Here is a 17,392-nt window from a genome sequence, read left to right on the forward strand (position 1 = left end):
TTGAAAAAGTAACTCAGATATTCTCTTGTAAATTAAAAAGTAATGCGTTACTTTACTAGTTACTTGAAAAAAGTAATCTGATTACATAACTCGCGTTACTTGTAATGCGTTACCCCCAAAACTGATATAGCCTTTATCGTAAATTAGGAGAGAATAACAATAAAGTACTCCTTTAAACATAAAATAAAATCCTGTTTTGTTAACTAGTTTCCTATATCTAATTTTAGTGTTTATGGTCACGTATCACTCTTTATTCACTCTCATCAATTGTCCAAAATGTTTAATTTTAAATCTCAGGGCTGTCTCGCACACAAAGCCAACAGTAGCTACTTATTATTTTTTTTTACAGTACCCAGAGCTGTATTTATAGACGCTATTCATTGTTTATTTAATTATGATCACACTTTAGTGTTTTAGTGTGTGTAAAACAGAAATTCGGGGAAAGCACGAATTTGGGGCAGAACTGTCTTAGAACGAGCTCATACACCAGAAGAAAGTGTTTCATAGATGGACGTCTATGTCGAGATGAAACCACATGAAACGTTCATTAGTATTTTTAGAGTGTGAACGGTAGCTATCGGCGCTTATATACACGTGCAGACATGGAAAGAGGGGCACATAAGAAAACTGAGTGTATAGATTGGGGTAGACATGTTTGTGGACAAACTCCGATGACAGCCGATAATGAAACATGGAAGGATACATTAGTAAAGAGCGCACATGATGGGCTACCTCAGCCATCTCCAGATTGTGACAGATGCTCAGTGATATCAGGAGAGTGCCTCTATTATCGTTATGGTTGTGATGACAGAGGTTGGGGTTGTGGATACAGGACTATTCAGACCATGGCTTCATGGTTGAGTTTTAATCAACCTCTCAGTGTGAGCCACAGACACCCACCTAGTCTTTCTGAAACACAACAAACTTTGGTGGAAATAGGGGATAAACCTGATGCATTCCTTGGATCCAGGGAGTGGATTGGGACATTTGAGGCAAGTCTTGTTCTTGACCAGCTCTATGATGTTCCCTGCCGCATAGTGCATGTGCGGTATGGCAAGGAGCTTGATCAAGCCCTAAAAGATCTTCATGACCACTTCCGTACCCGTGGGTCACCTGTTATGATGGGAGGAGACAGAGACAATTCCTCTAAGGGCATCTTAGGTGTGTGCACTGGTAAACGGGGTAGTTATTTGCTTGTTATAGACCCTCATTACTTCGGCTGTCCCTTGGATAAAAAGTCAGTGCAAAGTCAAGGTTGGGTTTCATGGAAAGCAGTTGGTTCTTTGGGTCAGTGCTCTTTCTACAATCTTTGTCTCCCTCTTACTGCTAAGAAGTGACAGTGTTGGTTTTTCTCCCCTTGTCTATATTGTAATCTGTATGTGAGGATTTTTACAATATGCATTGTCTTAATCCAGAGATACGGGTGGAACAAGGAGTATTGTTAGGTTAAATATCCTATAAAATGCACAGTTTCTTTAGCCTTATATCCAAAATTAGTAATTTTTCTGTTTCACCCAATCACATGATTAAAATAACTAAATGAAAATGGCATTGTCATCTATGCTCATTTCTTTCTTGCATTAACATGTGCCTCAAAGCTGTCGCAGCAAGAGCAAAGTAGTATTTGAATATCAAACCATGACAACGAACTGATAAAGGAGCCACGTGACTTTTTTTATTTTAATATTTATTTCACAGATGAGACAGCATCCTGAAGTTTGTCTGTTCTGTTTACATTTATAATCATTTAATCTCATTCATTTACCCAAAATGTGCTTTAGCTTTACAGATGGGAAGTACAGCATACAACATACTAAAATCTATAGGCTCTAATAAAGGTAAAGATCAGAAGTGAAGACTAGAAATGAAGCTTAGTTGTCTAGCTGAAATTTTTAGCACATAGATGTAGTTAGTAGTTTACATCAGCTTGTACAGTATGTTTTAATGGTTTACATGCCTTAAAGTGATAGCTCATGCAAAATTTAAAATTCTGTCAACATTTACTCACCATCATGTTGTTCCAAACCTGTATGAGTTTCTTTTTTCTGCTGAACACAAAATGTGGGTAACCAAACAGTCCATTGACTTCTATAGTATGAAAAAAAATACTATGGTTAAGGGGGACCAATTACCCACATTCTTCAAAATATCTTCTAGTATGTTCAACAAAAGAAATAAACGCATACAGGTTTGGAATGACATGAGGGTGAGTAAATGATGACAGAATTTTCATTTTTTGAGCAAACTATTCGATGAATTAAAACATTACCATTCATTATACACAAGTGCAATGCATATTATTTTATATGAAGTTTAATGTAGTATCTGCAATTCTTATGATAATGAACCCCTTGGATTGGTTCATTATCCAATTCTAATCTTTACGCATCTGACACACAGTCACTGTAAAAGATCTGGAAGTTCTTGTCCACCTCCATTTTGCCTTTGAGAAACTTCTCCAGATTTTTGATAGGAACCTCCACCATGTGGTTGTTCACGCGATCATTAAGACCGTAGGCGCCGAACGCTGGAAACTTATACCGCTCTGAGTAGGGAGCATTGTGATCGTAATCTGTGCAGCAATAGGCTGTCCACATGAACTCTGGGATGGCGACACGATCTAGGTTATCACGTCGAATCATATTACCTGATGTTGTCACCCCAGTGATCACATAAGCCTTTCCGTGACAGTAATTGTTAAGTCGTTTTCGGGTAACCTCTACCTGTGTGCTCCAGGGACCAAAATTGAACTCCCTTATCAGGGGAACTACATTGGTCAGTGTGTAGGTGGCAGCTTTGTCCAGCGGGTCTGCCTGATGCTCATCGGGGTTCATTTGGCCACGTTCATATTGCACTACATCGGCGTAGTCTTCTAACACGGCCTGCGTGTCTTCAAAGTTTTTGTGCATTGAGGAAGACTGAGGAAAGGGTTCCATGTTACTGCTTCCTTTCTCAGTTGCCAGCTGTGCAAAATGAGAAATGCAGGTGATGAAAATGAGATTAAGATGGGTTTAGATTCTCAGATCCATGAAGAGAAAGAAGAATAAACACCCTTGCAAAAGGTAGTGATTACAATTCCCAGATCACATTTAAACATTTCAGGAGAGAAACATCACTTTAGCATTGAAACTGATTATTTATTTATTTACTTATTGCAAAGTCATGTAACCATTCAAAAGCTGAGGAGTGAGATTTTATGCTTTTGAAAGAATGGAAAGACGGTGTTATGCTCACCCAGGCTGCATTTATTTTGATCTTTTTATGTTAGAAAATGTAATTTATTCCTGTGATGGAAAATCAGAATTTTCAGCAGCCATTACTCCAGTCTTCAGTGTCACATGATCCTTCAGAAATCATTCTAATATGCTGATTTAGTGCTCAAGAAACATTTTTGTTGTTGTTATCAAAGTTGAAAAATATTGTGCTGCTTTATATTATTGTGGAAAACGTGATACAGGAATGTTCCAAAGAAACACAATTGAAAAATATTTTTAAAATGTCTTTATTGTCCAAATTCTGTATTGATGTATTGCATCCTTTTTGAATAAAAGCAGCAATATCTTTCTAATAAACTGACCTCAAATTTTTGAACAATTGTGTAATACAGAATACACTAAATATGGTATTCTTAGCACACACTCACCTGTGGTTCAAACATCCAGGGAAAGTCTACCCGTTTCTCCCCATCTGATTTCTTGAAGATGTATGCTGAATATATGGGGATGTGTTTTTGGGGGTCGTAGAGGGTAACAAAGTGAGGCTTGTTCATATAGCGCTGGCAGATCTTCTTTAGGGAAGTACTGAAGTAACCTCGTGGTGGAGTGCCCATATAAAGAAAATCCTTACAGTGATCTACTTGGGAGAAGTCGTCCACCACTCCGGCTTGTGATCTTAATATCAAACACATCAGTGAGATCAGCAGGGTTCCAAACCGGGACCAGCAATTGACCGTGAGCTTCATGTTGTCCTAAAGACTTTAAATTGTTGTCTTTCTTCTTTGCAAAATGTTCTTTGTACTGAAAGTATCACAAAAAAAGAATTTCAGAAAAAAATGTTGCTCCTTTTCCTGTGGCTGGTTTATTCACTGTCTCCAATTGACTGTCTTTATCTCATTTAAAATGGACTGACTCTTCACTGGTAGGTGGAGAATAAAATGGGAGCCATTGAAAATTCTAATGCAGAGTACAAAGTATATGCAAAACCATATTCGGATAGTCTGATCTACAATAATGCAAACTTCGAAACTGATAAGACGAACTTCAGTGTGCCATTATCCGCATCTACATGCAAATCAGCAAGGTCAATTTGCTCACTGCTGGCCTAATGTTCATTGGCTCCTTAAAGGTGAATATAGGTTTCTTGTCTGCCAGCAACCTGAGCCTGACTAGGATGTAATAGAAAAGAACAGTGAATTTAAATGTAACTAAATTATACTTTTAGACAAATGTTTTCTTCGTAAATGTGAGAAGAATAAATTGTTGATGCTATATGGACTGTTAATTGACTTATCTTTCCATGTTGCACCTATTGTACTCAGTTCAGTAAAAATGACAACAACTCTTACACATACCTTCCAACTGTAACTATATGATTAGTCACCACTGAGTTGTGTTCACAATTTCAGCAGTTAAAACATCTTTAAATTCACATTCATGTACACTCTATATCAACAAAGTTATATTTAAATGCAGTAATACAAGCTATGTAATGTCATGGACACACAATTGGCTCTGCAGTGTGGCATGATAATATGGAAATCATCTACAAAGAGTAGGACAAAGTCTGATAGGTGACTTTATTCTCTTCTCAGGTAGTGTAGTTTTAATTAAATTAAATTAAATAAAAAAATATTACAGCACAGGCATAGAGCACTTGGTTTCCTAAAGCTATCTCGAATTCGATTTCTGCAAGCCACACTCACTGGACTTATATTTCTTCTTATTATTTTTTTATTATTTACATTATTCTCTTGACTGGTTCTTGAATTCATTATCATTGCACAGATGCTTACATTTAATGTTCACAAATTCTTCTTAATACTAAAATATATCAACATGATCAAAAAATCAAAAATTTTTTGCTCAGTTTGGGAATAAACTGAGGGGTTTTTCCCTCCTTGAGTGTGAGCTCCGTATCCCCACTATACATACAAAAACACATGTACATTTTTTTTTTTTAAATTGCATATTCTCCCCCCTAACATTTCAATAATTTTTTCCATTTAAAATGAACAGATTTTTCTGACATTTATTTCATATGTCAGGATTTACAGTGTTGAGTCGCTTTCATTCACTTGCTATTGGTATGTGTATTTTCTGTGAGACAGTCTTTGAAAAAGATGTTCACGCTTTTGTCCATGCCAGTCTGATTTTTCAGAAAGGTCTCTAAAGCTTTCAAAGGCACTTCTGTAACACTGTGTCCCACTATCTCATTCAAAGCATATGCTGCATATGTGGGAAACATGTATCGTACATCATAGGGTGAGTTTCGATCAAACCGTGGACAGCAATAAGTGGACCACAAGTGCTTTGGGATGGCCATGCGGTCCTCTCTTCCTCTTCGGATGGTCACACCTGATACAGTCACCCCAGTCACCACATAGGCAGCACCATGGCAGAAGTTATTCAGGCGGCGGCGTACTGTATCGATATAAATGGCCCATGGACCCTCCAATAAGTCTGTGATCTGAGGTACCACATTTGTGAGAGTATAGGTAGCTGCTTTGTCTTGGTTGTCCACCTGGTGCTGGTCAGGGTTAAGTGGGCTACGCTTGTAGTCCACCGCATCAACATAGTCTTCTAACACAGCTTGGCTCTCCTTTCACCACTAGAGGGCAACTCTCTCATGTTTCCACTTTCATCAGCAGAAACCAACTTGGGGAAAAAAAAACCATATAGAAACTCATATCGACAGAACAACAACAGTATATGGACAGTACCATTCAGTGTTATGTGATGAATTCTCTGCTGTCAAAATAAAGACTATTTTGTTCAAATGATTTTATAAAATACACATATTATTATTTTATTCATTTAGTTATTAATTTGTTATTTTTAAATATCCAGAGACAAAACAAAGGCAATCTGCTACCTGTGGTTCATACATCCAGGGTGTGTCCATCCTCCTTTGTCCATCAGACTTTTTGAAGGTGTAAGCCGAATAAAGCGCCAAACGGCGACTGCTGTCATACAGTGTGGCGTAACGTAGTTTATCTCCATATCGTTGGCATATCCTCTTCAGATTGTCCCCTCGGATACCTGTGGGTACTGTATGCATGTAGAAGAACTGACTGCATTCTTTAAAGCTGTCAGAGACTGTGCCACCTGCCAGACACAAACCTGTCAATAGAAGAAGCCTGAAGATAGAAATCTTACAAAGAGCCATCAGAAGTGAGAAGCTGATAAGTTATTGGTATTTGTAACAAAAATTCAATTTTTTAAATGAAAAGACAGGCAGATCCATCTGTTCTTCCACGGTGTTCCAAGCCAGACTGATAACTTAGAAGAGTGAAAGCCACCATATGCAAAGCATCACTCTCTTATCCTGCCAGTCATAGGCTACAGCATGTGTTTCTGACCAGTATAGAGCACTGGGAGGTTTTGAAAAAAGAATGATCACAGATTTAGCTTATGAATGAATTTGGCTGAATGAAATGGCAATCAGTGTAGGGCAGGCTATGTCTCTTGAAACAAAACAAAGGCACAGATCAAATCCTGTGCAACAATTTACAAATTGACAATCAGGAAATGCTCACACAGAATTGCCTCATATGCCAAAGTGTTCTTTAGGAATTCTGGCATTTCTGTAAATACTCAGGCAGAAGTATGAAGAAACAATACATCTGAGCTAAAAGGCTGCCCTTCCAACAGGCTTATGCAGGAGGGCGGGGACATTTTCATTATTCAAACCACTGAATAAAACATTATTGTTGTTTTTTTGGACACACGTAAAGTTTTTAAAACTATAACGTTAATTCAGAGACAATACAAATATAAACACATGCTTTTACAAAACACTTAAAACAACAGGGTACGGTGTCGAAATGTATTTCAAATAGCCTAGGCTTGGTTCAGTCTGCTAAACGTCACTTAGCCTATTGTTGCATTAGAAGATCCTTGAGTTACGCCTTGAGAAATGCAGAGGTTTTCCATTACTGGAAGCATGGACATCAGTTGTAAGTAGCCTTTGAAAAATTCTAAACTACAAAAAGAACTGCAGGCTATTAAACCCACTTGAATAGCCTACCTATTTAAAATAATTCGACGTACTTAAGTTTGTCTTTTGATCATCTTATTATAAGTTATATTAGAAAATTATTAGTGTCTTATTCCTTCTTATTGTGATTACAATTAGCTTTCCCATATGCAAATAGTAGGCTGTTTCAATTTCAAATAGCCCATTTTAATCGTAGGCCTAGGATATTCACCTGGTAAATAATGTTAATACAATTTAGTTAAAATTATTATAATGCTATAGTAATACTTTTTGAACGTGTTTTTTTAAGTTACTAATCCGTTTACCGTTTTGGTGCCATCTCCACCGTTACAGTTGGATTTTTGGATGTATATCAGGACTGGCCCTTTGACAAATAGCCTAACCGACTTCAAAATTTGAAAAATTCGAAAAAATGTTTGTGGGAGATCATTGTAGTCTGTTTTGTATAGGCTAAGCTATATAAGAAATGTTTGTTTGTGTTTAAGGCCATGCCAGCTTCTGCGGCTATTTTCATGGCGAGAAAATTTATGGCTGAATTATAGCCTAGGCCTATCATGTTTTCACAATTTATTTTTGCTAAAAAGTCTAAGTTGTATTGCTTAACTCTTTTAAAATCGCTCCAAAAGAGTTAACTGAATAAAAAAGTTTTCTCACAGAGTTAAAACCAGCACAATCTAATAAATCACGCTGGATAAAGGGTTTTGGCAGAGAGAGCATGTTGGAGGATCTTTTCCTAGTATTAAGTAATATATAAGTATTTCTTTACTTTGGATCGCCGGATCGGCTTTCACCGTGGACGAAGAGGGGTCCAGCCTGGGGTCGTCACATGTGGTTGCCGCAAGCCACCGGCCGCGCCGTTCTCAAGCCCACCGGCCTCTGCTCACTCAAGCCCGCCGTGTGTGACGCTGTGTTTGGTTGTGAGAAAGCGAAACTACTTTGTTTGGTCTTCCAAAAGAGAACACGACTAGAAATCAGTGGTTAAGTTGTATTTACAACACTGTTCCAGAACATATGACCCCTTTAATGTCAAGCCCTGGATGTAGGGAGTGGGGGCAAACACCCCCCTTAAGGACTGTGATTTTTTTTTTCTGTGGCACAAAAGCTAAATGTGTCCAGAATAGTTATCTTAGTGACAATGACAGAAATGATAAACCAAGTATGTAAAATGTCCACAGTTTTCATGTTATTAGATTTTTAACAAAAATTACATTTGGGGCGTTTTGCCCCACAGGTGGGGTAAAATTTCCCCAGTCTGATTAAGCAATTGGCTTTATACATTTTTATACCCACGGCATAATTTAAACACATAATCACATTATATCAAATATAAAAACTAAACATTAACCCTAAAACTGGCGACGTATACCGTGGGATACAAACATTTGAGAGGCTGTGGGGAGAGGCAGTGAAAGTGTAGGTCTCATTTGTTGGTTTCATGTTGAAAGGGTGTTTGTTGTGAATATTTAGATATATTGACTTTGTTCATACATTCTTTGTTTAGCTCATGGGTAGCATTTAAAACTGCATGGGAAATGTAGTGGGAAATCTACTCACCCTCTGATAAAAGTTGATCTAGTTCACATATTTACACATGTTGGAAGGGACTTACCTGTTATAAGTTTAGCTCAAGGGCAGCATTTAAAACTGCATGGCCACCTGTAGTAATCTACTCACCCTCCTATAAAAGTTGGTCTAGTTGACATATTTACACACGTTGGAGGGGACTTACCTGTTTAAAAAGCTGTTGTTCAGCATTAGCTTATTAGGTTTACATTGAAATGTTATGAATTAAATGCTTACATTTTTTTTGTAATCTGTCTCTAAATGTTTGTATCTCAAGGGATACGCCACCCTTTCAGTGGTATAAATCAAGATATAAAAACATATATATATATTATACTCTGTGATTTTGTGGCTTGTGTTTTAGAAAATCGAATCTTTTTGTAATCTTGACAAAACACATATCGTTGGAAAGGTCTGACAGTCAAGATTCCATATTTGGTGACTGTTTTGTAATAGAAGTGATATTGTGACAGAAAACTGCATCAAAAGAATTCAATAGAGTTTGGGTGTCACCCAGTGGTTATTTTTGGTATAGTGCCCAAACAAAATCTCACAGGAACCACAATTTTGGTGATATCAACTTCAAATTTGAAACATAACTTGGTTAGCCATATGGTTTAGATTTTATAGCAAGTTGAAGTGCAACATATTCTATAAAGTATTTATTTTATATACAATAAAAAAAAAAATAGTATACTGCGTTATCTTTACTGCAAACTTAGACTTCTATAACTTTTTTATACTTTCTTTTTTTGAAATGCTTTGATAAACAAGTGTTCTGTTCTCAGTTAATTTATACCCCCAAACTGGCAACGTATCCTGTGGGATACAAACATTAAAATCAAAATTAAAAGTCATGTTTTGAAAAAAATTATCAAGTTGTATTATTTGTGTCCCAATAAGATGGAAAATAGCAATAAATTAATTTTCTGATGTCTCTTTATGGTCTTGCCATTTTTAGGGTTAAGAGAGTGCAGCATCACGGTTGTTTAAAACAATGAGCATTCAGTTGTGAGCTGCATTAAACAGTCTGTTTTAATATCTAAATCACTTCGGATACAGCTTCTGTACCAGCACTGAAAGATAGATTTTGTTAATAGCCTACTGATTTAATTTGACTGCTAACAGCCCTGTAGTGTCCTATTATTCTAAATAAATATATGGACATCAGTTTAAGGGGGCAAATATAATCTTAAAAGGGTCATATGATGTTGCTAAAAATAACATTATTTTGTGTATTTGGTGTAATGAAATGTGTTTATACGGTTTAAATCAACAAAAAACACATTATTTTCCACATACTGTACATTATTGTTTCTCCTCTATGCCCCGCTTTTCTGAAACGCGTTAATCGGTCTGAAAAGCGAGGTGTGTTGTGATTGGCCAGCTATCCAGTGCGTTGTGATTGGCCGAATACCTCAAGCGTGTGACTGAAATGCTACGCCCTTTACCATACTGTGAGAGATGGTCCTCACTGCAGAACACAAGATCCAGGGGGCGAGGTTGGATCCAGATCCAACTCCTCCCACCTTACACATACCTAAACCTATCCGTCTCCACCCCCTGATCCCTAAACCCACCCATCTCCACCCCTAATCCTACCATCTCCACCCCTAGATGTGGATCCAACCCTGTTCCTGAATCTTTGTTCTGCAGTGAGGAGCTACTGTACTGTGATGCCGTGTCCCGGCCGGAGTGACGAGACAAAAACATTAAAACCCATTATAAACGAGGCATTTGTTGCATCCAGTGGGGACATAATTACGGATTCTAATGACTTATAGCGTCTTTTTACGCGTTGCGTTGCATCGCGTCACGTAAACATAAAACCATGTCTGCATTTGTGATCGGAGAAATGACAAACAACAAGTGCTACTCTACACTGCTCAAAACTCACGTTTGAATCATCAGTGGCAAATCCTTTAAATATGAAAACGTACTTACAGTCTCTGAGTCAGAACAGCCGGCATTGTAGTCTACTCTCCCAGGATCAGGAAACAGTCCTCCATAAAATGCGCTGCACACATCTAAATATTTGGGTTGAAGTGTTCTGGAACAGTGTTGTAAATACAACTTAACCACTGATTTATAGTCGTGTCCTCTTTTGGAAGGCCAGCAAAGTAGTTTAGCTTTCACAACGAAACACAGCATCACACGGCGGGCTTGAGAACGGCACGTCCGGCGGGCTTGCGGCAACCACATGTGACGACCCGCTAGATCCGCGGCTCTCTCTCAGTGTTCGGAAGCTCGCGCTGCGGTTTCTTCCCCCCCAGAGAGAGAGAGCCAGACGCTTCATCTATCTTCCTCCGAGGCGGTGTTACAAGCATACCAGGCTGGCCTGCTCAGGGGTGGGGCGGCTGAGTGGGAGCAGCCCAAGCTGTCAAGCTCCTCATATCGCCAGTCTCAAAAAAAACAAAAACAAAACAGGGCGTTGCAACCCACACCCCTCCACAGAAGATCGGGGGTCAGGGCGACGCTCTCAGTCGGGGCCTTCTAGACCGAAAATGGATCTGCGGACCGTTATTTGACTGGACAAGATTTATCTAAAAAGATACACAACAGCTCATTTGTATTTGTTAAATTAATTACATCTGTCAGATATTTCCCTGTTTTCTTTGGTAATTATGGGATTCCTCAATGTATTAGAGCAGGGGTGGCGAACGTCGGTCCTGGAGAGCCGCAGCCCTGCAGAGTTTTGCTTCAACCCTAATCAAACACACCTGAACAAGCTAATCAAGGTCTGAAGGGTTACTAGAAAGCTACAGGCAGGTGAGTTTTAATTAGGGTTGGAGCTGTACTCTGCAGGGCTGCGGCTCTTCAGGACCGGAGTTCGCCACTGCTGTATTAGAGTGTTGCATACTGTAAAATGTGAGATTATTAAATGAAATCAAGCCACCATTTAAATCACTTAACTTTTAACATTTATTGAATGATTTGTACATATTTAAGTAATCAAATGGCATATTCTTTCTCTTAGGAGTCTCAACAAACTTGTAAACAGTTGCAATGGACTGCTCCAGTAAGGAAGAAGTGAGCAATAGATCTTGTTTTCTTCATAAGGCAGATTTTGCTAAATTATCTTTGCAAATTATGTGTCTTAGATAAAACATTGAGAGTTTAAGAAACTTTGGATTTAAACAAATGTAGTCTCTTGACACACCTGAGTTTGCATGCCACTAACGTTGAAAAAACTTTCAAATAAAGGAAAATGCAAATGAAGTTGCTAGTGAAGACACTGAAGACAAACATCAAACATGTCCACATTCTCTTGAGTCATATCAAAAGGAAGAAGTTGCCAAATTACCAGGTAACAAAATTACCCTTATGCCATCTTTAATCTCTGATGAGATGCTGGCCATAATTTACATTAAAATGAAAATTTTGCAGACATGTTGGAAAAAAATGTATCCATGACTTTAATTATTACTATAGTTTATTATGTTTAATTGGCGTTACTGTCAGCCTAAATAAGTTGATACCATTTTATGTTTTTTGGCTCAAAACGAAACCAAAATTGACCCTATATTTTCATATTTCTGGTCTTATTGTGCATGATTCACTGGTGCATATTATTCCAAAGAAAAAATGATAAGTTGACTGTTTGTAACCCTTCTTAACCATACATGTTGTTGAATCACGTACAGAAAGCAATGGTAACATCCCTATATGCTGAATGTGATAAATTAGTCAGTACTGGCAATACTTTATCAAGACTGCTTTCAGATGCTGAAAATGTATGATTCTTGTTTCCACAGATGTTCCTGCACCAGGTAAAATTTTAGTGCAGCTTATTGGGACCAGTTCTGTTACTCTTGCTTGGGACAGTCCAGACAACATAGCTACATTTGAGTTGACTTGCTTCAGCCCTAAAACAACAAAGACCTTCACTGTCACCAATGTCACTGCCACAGAAGTAGAAGATCTGTGTCCAGGGACTGAGTACACATTCAGTCTGGTTTCAGTTTCAGAAAATGGCAATCAAAGTGTCAGAAGTGAAGTGACTGCATGCACCAATAATTGTCTTGCATTATTTAAAATTGTATGAGATTTGTAACTGAGAAAAAGTAGCAACATAAAGTAGTATTCATGTATGTATGTATGTATGTATGTATGATGTATTTATTTATTTACAGGGCCAGTCCCACCTGACAAATTCAAGGCTGAGAGTGTGGGATCCACATCAGTTACTCTTATTTGGGATGCATCTGGCTGTGAAGAGAAGAAGTTTCATATAGTCTGCTACCAGAATGGAAGAATCATTCAGGAAGAGACGACACAATCAGGCAGTGTGGTTTTCAGTGACCTAAATCCTGGGAATAAGTACTCTTTTCACAATACAATAGTGCTTCCAAATGGCTTTCGAAGCAAAGCAGCAGTCACATACGCTCAAACCATTTAGTATGATATAGCAAATTTCACTAAAAACATTCTTTTTACATTCTTAATTTTGTAGTAATATCAAATCTAATTAAATTATGAAATGATAAACAAATACTTGCTTTTTCAACAGAAACGAACATTCAGAGCCTCTTACAGGATTTGGGGTTGGAGCAGCACTACCCGAACAAACTCTCACTTAAGGATGTGCTACAGATTGACATGAGGTCAGTGACAGATGAGCCAGCCCAGTTTCTATCATCTTTACCATGGCTGTTCCTGAAGAAACTGATGATGGTGAATGTGACTGCAAGAAGTGTCAAATATTCATGTAATGATGAAGATTGGTCAAGCTTAGATATTTACAATGATACATTCGATTTTCTTAATGATCAGAACAGCAGTGTGAACCCTTTAGACATAGTGACCGCACTCTTTCTTTGTTCAGATGGTTTCCTCCAACAGGAAATGGTTTCGAAAATGTCAATGTGTCAGTTCTCTGTTCCTTTGCTTCTTCCAAACTCTGATACTCAACAGTGTATGTTCATGCTTTGGGCCATGAGAGATATTGTGAAGAAATTTAGACCTCATTCCTTGTCAGAACAAAAAGGCTTTGTGGAGGAGAGAATTGTTCACGCTAAGCTCCCCCTAGTGTCCTTTGTTAGACTTGGAAATTGCAACATTTCTAAATCTCAGATCTTAAACAAACTGCTCAGCAACCCCAAACAATATCATGACACTTTTGTACATCGTGACATGGATTGCGGAGACGTTCCAAGAAAGATATCAAATGGGTTAGTGGAGATGAGTTGGTATCTACCTTGTGGAAACAAAAACATTGATGTTTTTCCTGAACCCGTGGCTTTTGCAAACTTGAGAGGCGACATCAGTGCCTTTGAAACACAGTACTCCTTCTTATGCCAGACCTCCACTGCAGTTTTTGTGTTCTTTGACAATCTGGACACAAACTACAAGCTACTCACCAACCAACATGCTAATGCACAGTTTTTTTTAGTGGGCAACAGACAGAGCAAAGTATTTAATTTGGAGCAGCTGAAAAGGACAGCCTCTGAAATGAGTTTGAAGAAAAACAACATAATTCTGAAGACCAATCAAAACGATGCAAATTTTGTCAAAAATCTGCATTCTACAGTAAATTACATACTTAATAATCTCCCAAACAAAGCATGCCTGGAGGGAATGGACACCATAGCACATGAACTCGGAATTCAAGTTGATGAAGACATCAAAGAATGTCAGAAAGCAAAAAAGAATGCACACTTCATAACAGAAGAAATACTGGACACAATGCAGTTCAAACAGGATCAGCTTCCCCTTCAGGGTAAAATATGGAAAGATTTGGCAAAACTGGAGAAAGAGGAATGCAGACTCCGGAAAGCTGGTGATCAAAACATAGAGACATACAAGAGTCATCTCCAGATGAAAAAGACTGAACTCAGGAAACAGCAGAGTAAATATGATATCTCAGAGGCCATGTCCTGCTTTGTTAGTGCACTAACTACCTCAGACCAGGAAAGGTCCTACTTCTTGAAGTGGATGCGGATGAACCTAGACAATCTCTCCCAAAAAAAACCTCTCTAGCCTCAGAGAAAAGTACAAAGAAAAGAGTCAACAATTTTCAGAAAACAAAGAGGAGATTGCACAACTTGACCAACAGATCTCTAACAGTTCTTTAGGAATAGAGCACTTCCTGCGTGAAATGGGCCAACTCTATGAAGCTGCGGTGTCGCTTCCAGAAAACTCAGAATCACATCAACAAATGCTACACTTACCTCGGCTATGTGCTCAGCTGATGTTGGATGGCTTCCCTCTTGAACTGGTTGATGGAGATGCATCAAATATTCCTCTCAGATGGGTGAGTGATGTGCTTCATTATCTGAACTTTTTGGTGCAGCCCAATAATAAAATCATAGTGGTCACAGTTTTAGGCGTCCAGAGCACAGGGAAGTCCACCTTGCTGGACACCATGTTTGGAGTTCAGTTTGCAGTCAGCAGTGGACGACGCACCAGAGGAGCTTTCATGCAACTGATCAGAGTCACAGAGGACATCAGGAAAAAACTTGGCTGTGATTGTTTAGTAGTAATTGATACTGAAGGCCTGAAATCCCCAGAGCTGGCAAAACTAGATGATAGCCATGAACATGACAATGAATTAGCCACACTGGTTGTTGGATTGAGTGATATCACAATCATCAACATCGCAATGGAGAATTCCACAGAGATGAAGGACGTTTTGCAGATTGTGGTCCATGCTTTTCTCAGAATGAAGGAAATAGGTAAAAAACCCAAGTGTCAGTTTGTCCACCAAAATGTTGCAGATGTATCAGCCCATGACAAGAACATGAGAGACCGAAAGCTTCTTCTGGAGCAGCTGAATGAGATGACAGAGGCAGCAGCTAAAATGGAGAACAAGGAGGACTATAAAATGTTTACTGATGTTATGGAGTATGATCCGGAGACTTGCAATTGGTATATTCCTGGACTCTGGCATGGAAATCCTCCAATGGCACCAGTGAATGCTGGCTACTCCGAGGCTGTCTATGACTTTAAAAAGAACATGACTGACATAATTGGAAAATGCTAACTCAAAACCCCTGTGAACAACATTGCCGATTTTTTGGAGTGGACAAAAAGCTTGTGGAATGCAGTCAAATATGAAAATTTCATATTTAGCTTCAGAAACAGCTTGGTGGCTGATGCATACATGAGACTGTGCACAGAATTTCATAAATGGGAATGGTCTTTCAAGAAGCATATGCACTCTTGGTTAACAGGAGCTGAAACCAGAGTGTCAAATTTTGAGATACTCAAACTGAAAGCAGACAAATCAGACTTGAAAGATCTTTTATTTGGGCTAAAACAAGAAGCTGTCACAAAGCTTGACTCATTGGAAAAGACCACAATGGAACATCTGTCCAAATACTTTGAACAAACAGAGGGTCATGTCTGTCTTGTGGAAAAATACAAACAAGACTTTGTGAACAGTGTGAAATCTCTCAGAAGGGAAACTGAGAGCTCTCTGCTGACACAGCTTGAAGCGACAGTGGAAATCAGGAGAGGAATGACTAATTTGGACCATATCAAGAAAACATTCACTGACACAATGGAGAAAAAAGTGTTGGGCCTACTGGAGGAGTTACGGAAAAACAACTACTCAAATAGTGATGCCTATATGACTGACAATGAGCTTGACAGATGTTTTGAACATATATGGCAAGAAACTGTCAACGAGCTGTCATTTAACGAACTGGAGAACAAAAATATATCTGATTGTGTTTTCAGCCAACTTCGAAGGAACCTGAAACAGAAGGGAAGTTCTGTTGCAGAGAAATTAATGAAAGTCAATCTGAACAATTATGGCACAGGGGTGTTCAAAGTCACCAAAGAAAATTTATTAAAGAAGTTGTTCAAACGGATCATCAGTGACAACTTTGCAGTGAACCTACAGAATTTGGCAGATGAAATGATAGACACGTGCTCTCACGTAGTCCGGGAAAAGACAGAGGGACGTTTAGATTACCATGACACCTACATTCAGGAAATCATAAACATAATTGATGACAAACTGATGTTCAACAAGAATCTAGGATTTTCAGATGAATTTGAACTATCTCTCAAATTGCACATTTGTGGGTTTTCGGCAAAAGAATTTCAACACATGCATGATTGTTTCATTAAGGAGAATGACCCACGCAGATGCCTTGGTCAGTATAAAGAGAAATATCACAATGATTTCAAAGACCTATTCCATGATCGCGATCAGTGTCAGAGAAAGGCTGAAGAATTCACTAAACTGTGCCTGATTCCTGCAGTTGAGACATTCATCTACAGATCCTTGGGTCCAGACATCGTTGACAAAATGATTCAGGGTAAAAATGCATTTCAGTTCAGCACTCGTGGATTTTTTCAGTACACACTCTTAAAGCAGCTGCTCAGAGAAGATGCGTTTGAACAGTATGTGAAGTACATTTCCTCCTATGAACGTGTTGTTAAGGGCTGGATATCAGATCAAATCACCAAACAGTTTTCAAATGGACATGAAGTGTCTGAGTTGGAGGAACGTCACCTTAGAGGGATCACCATGGGGATACTAGAAGCTGTGAAAATAAAATGAAATATGTGATGGCCCGTTTCAACACTAAGTTTGCTGAAGAATACAATGCTCGCCCCGCTGATATACCCTTTGCTTGGAAAATAATCAAAAAGGAGCAAGCAG

At 38.6% G+C, this 17,392-nt stretch overlaps 3 protein-coding genes and 1 pseudogene across 3 annotated transcripts; 2 read left to right on the top strand and 2 right to left on the bottom strand.

Annotated features, from left to right (window-relative positions):
* Window positions 1-602: 602 nt before the first annotated feature.
* Window positions 603-1,337, top strand: LOC107664268 (ufm1-specific protease 1-like). The gene has a single exon (XM_016454794.1). It carries the CDS (start codon window positions 603-605, stop codon window positions 1,335-1,337), a length of 735 nt encoding a protein of 244 aa, XP_016310280.1.
* Window positions 1,338-2,381: 1,044 nt separating this feature from the next.
* Window positions 2,382-3,961, bottom strand: LOC107664269 (endonuclease domain-containing 1 protein-like). Its single transcript, XM_016454795.1, has 2 exons — window positions 3,644-3,961; window positions 2,382-2,963 (listed from the first exon to the last, which is right to left on the bottom strand). The coding sequence occupies exons 1-2, from the start codon at window positions 3,959-3,961 to the stop codon at window positions 2,382-2,384; spliced, it is 900 nt and encodes a 299-aa protein (XP_016310281.1).
* Window positions 3,962-5,289: 1,328 nt separating this feature from the next.
* Window positions 5,290-11,425, bottom strand: LOC107664270 (endonuclease domain-containing 1 protein-like; annotated as a pseudogene).
* Window positions 11,426-13,284: 1,859 nt separating this feature from the next.
* Window positions 13,285-17,290, top strand: LOC107664271 (up-regulator of cell proliferation-like; the record flags this gene model as incomplete). Its single annotated transcript, XM_016454796.1, is given in 2 exon segments — window positions 13,285-14,739; window positions 14,741-17,290. Coding segments are annotated over 2 exon segments (4,005 nt in total), but the record flags the coding sequence as incomplete, so codon positions are not given.
* Between the last annotated feature and the right edge of the window lie 102 nt (window positions 17,291-17,392).

Source organism: Sinocyclocheilus anshuiensis, unplaced genomic scaffold, assembly GCF_001515605.1.
Source record: "Sinocyclocheilus anshuiensis isolate Anshui unplaced genomic scaffold, SAMN03320099.WGS_v1.1 scaffold99, whole genome shotgun sequence".
Classification (NCBI taxonomy): Eukaryota; Metazoa; Chordata; class Actinopteri; order Cypriniformes; family Cyprinidae; genus Sinocyclocheilus; species Sinocyclocheilus anshuiensis.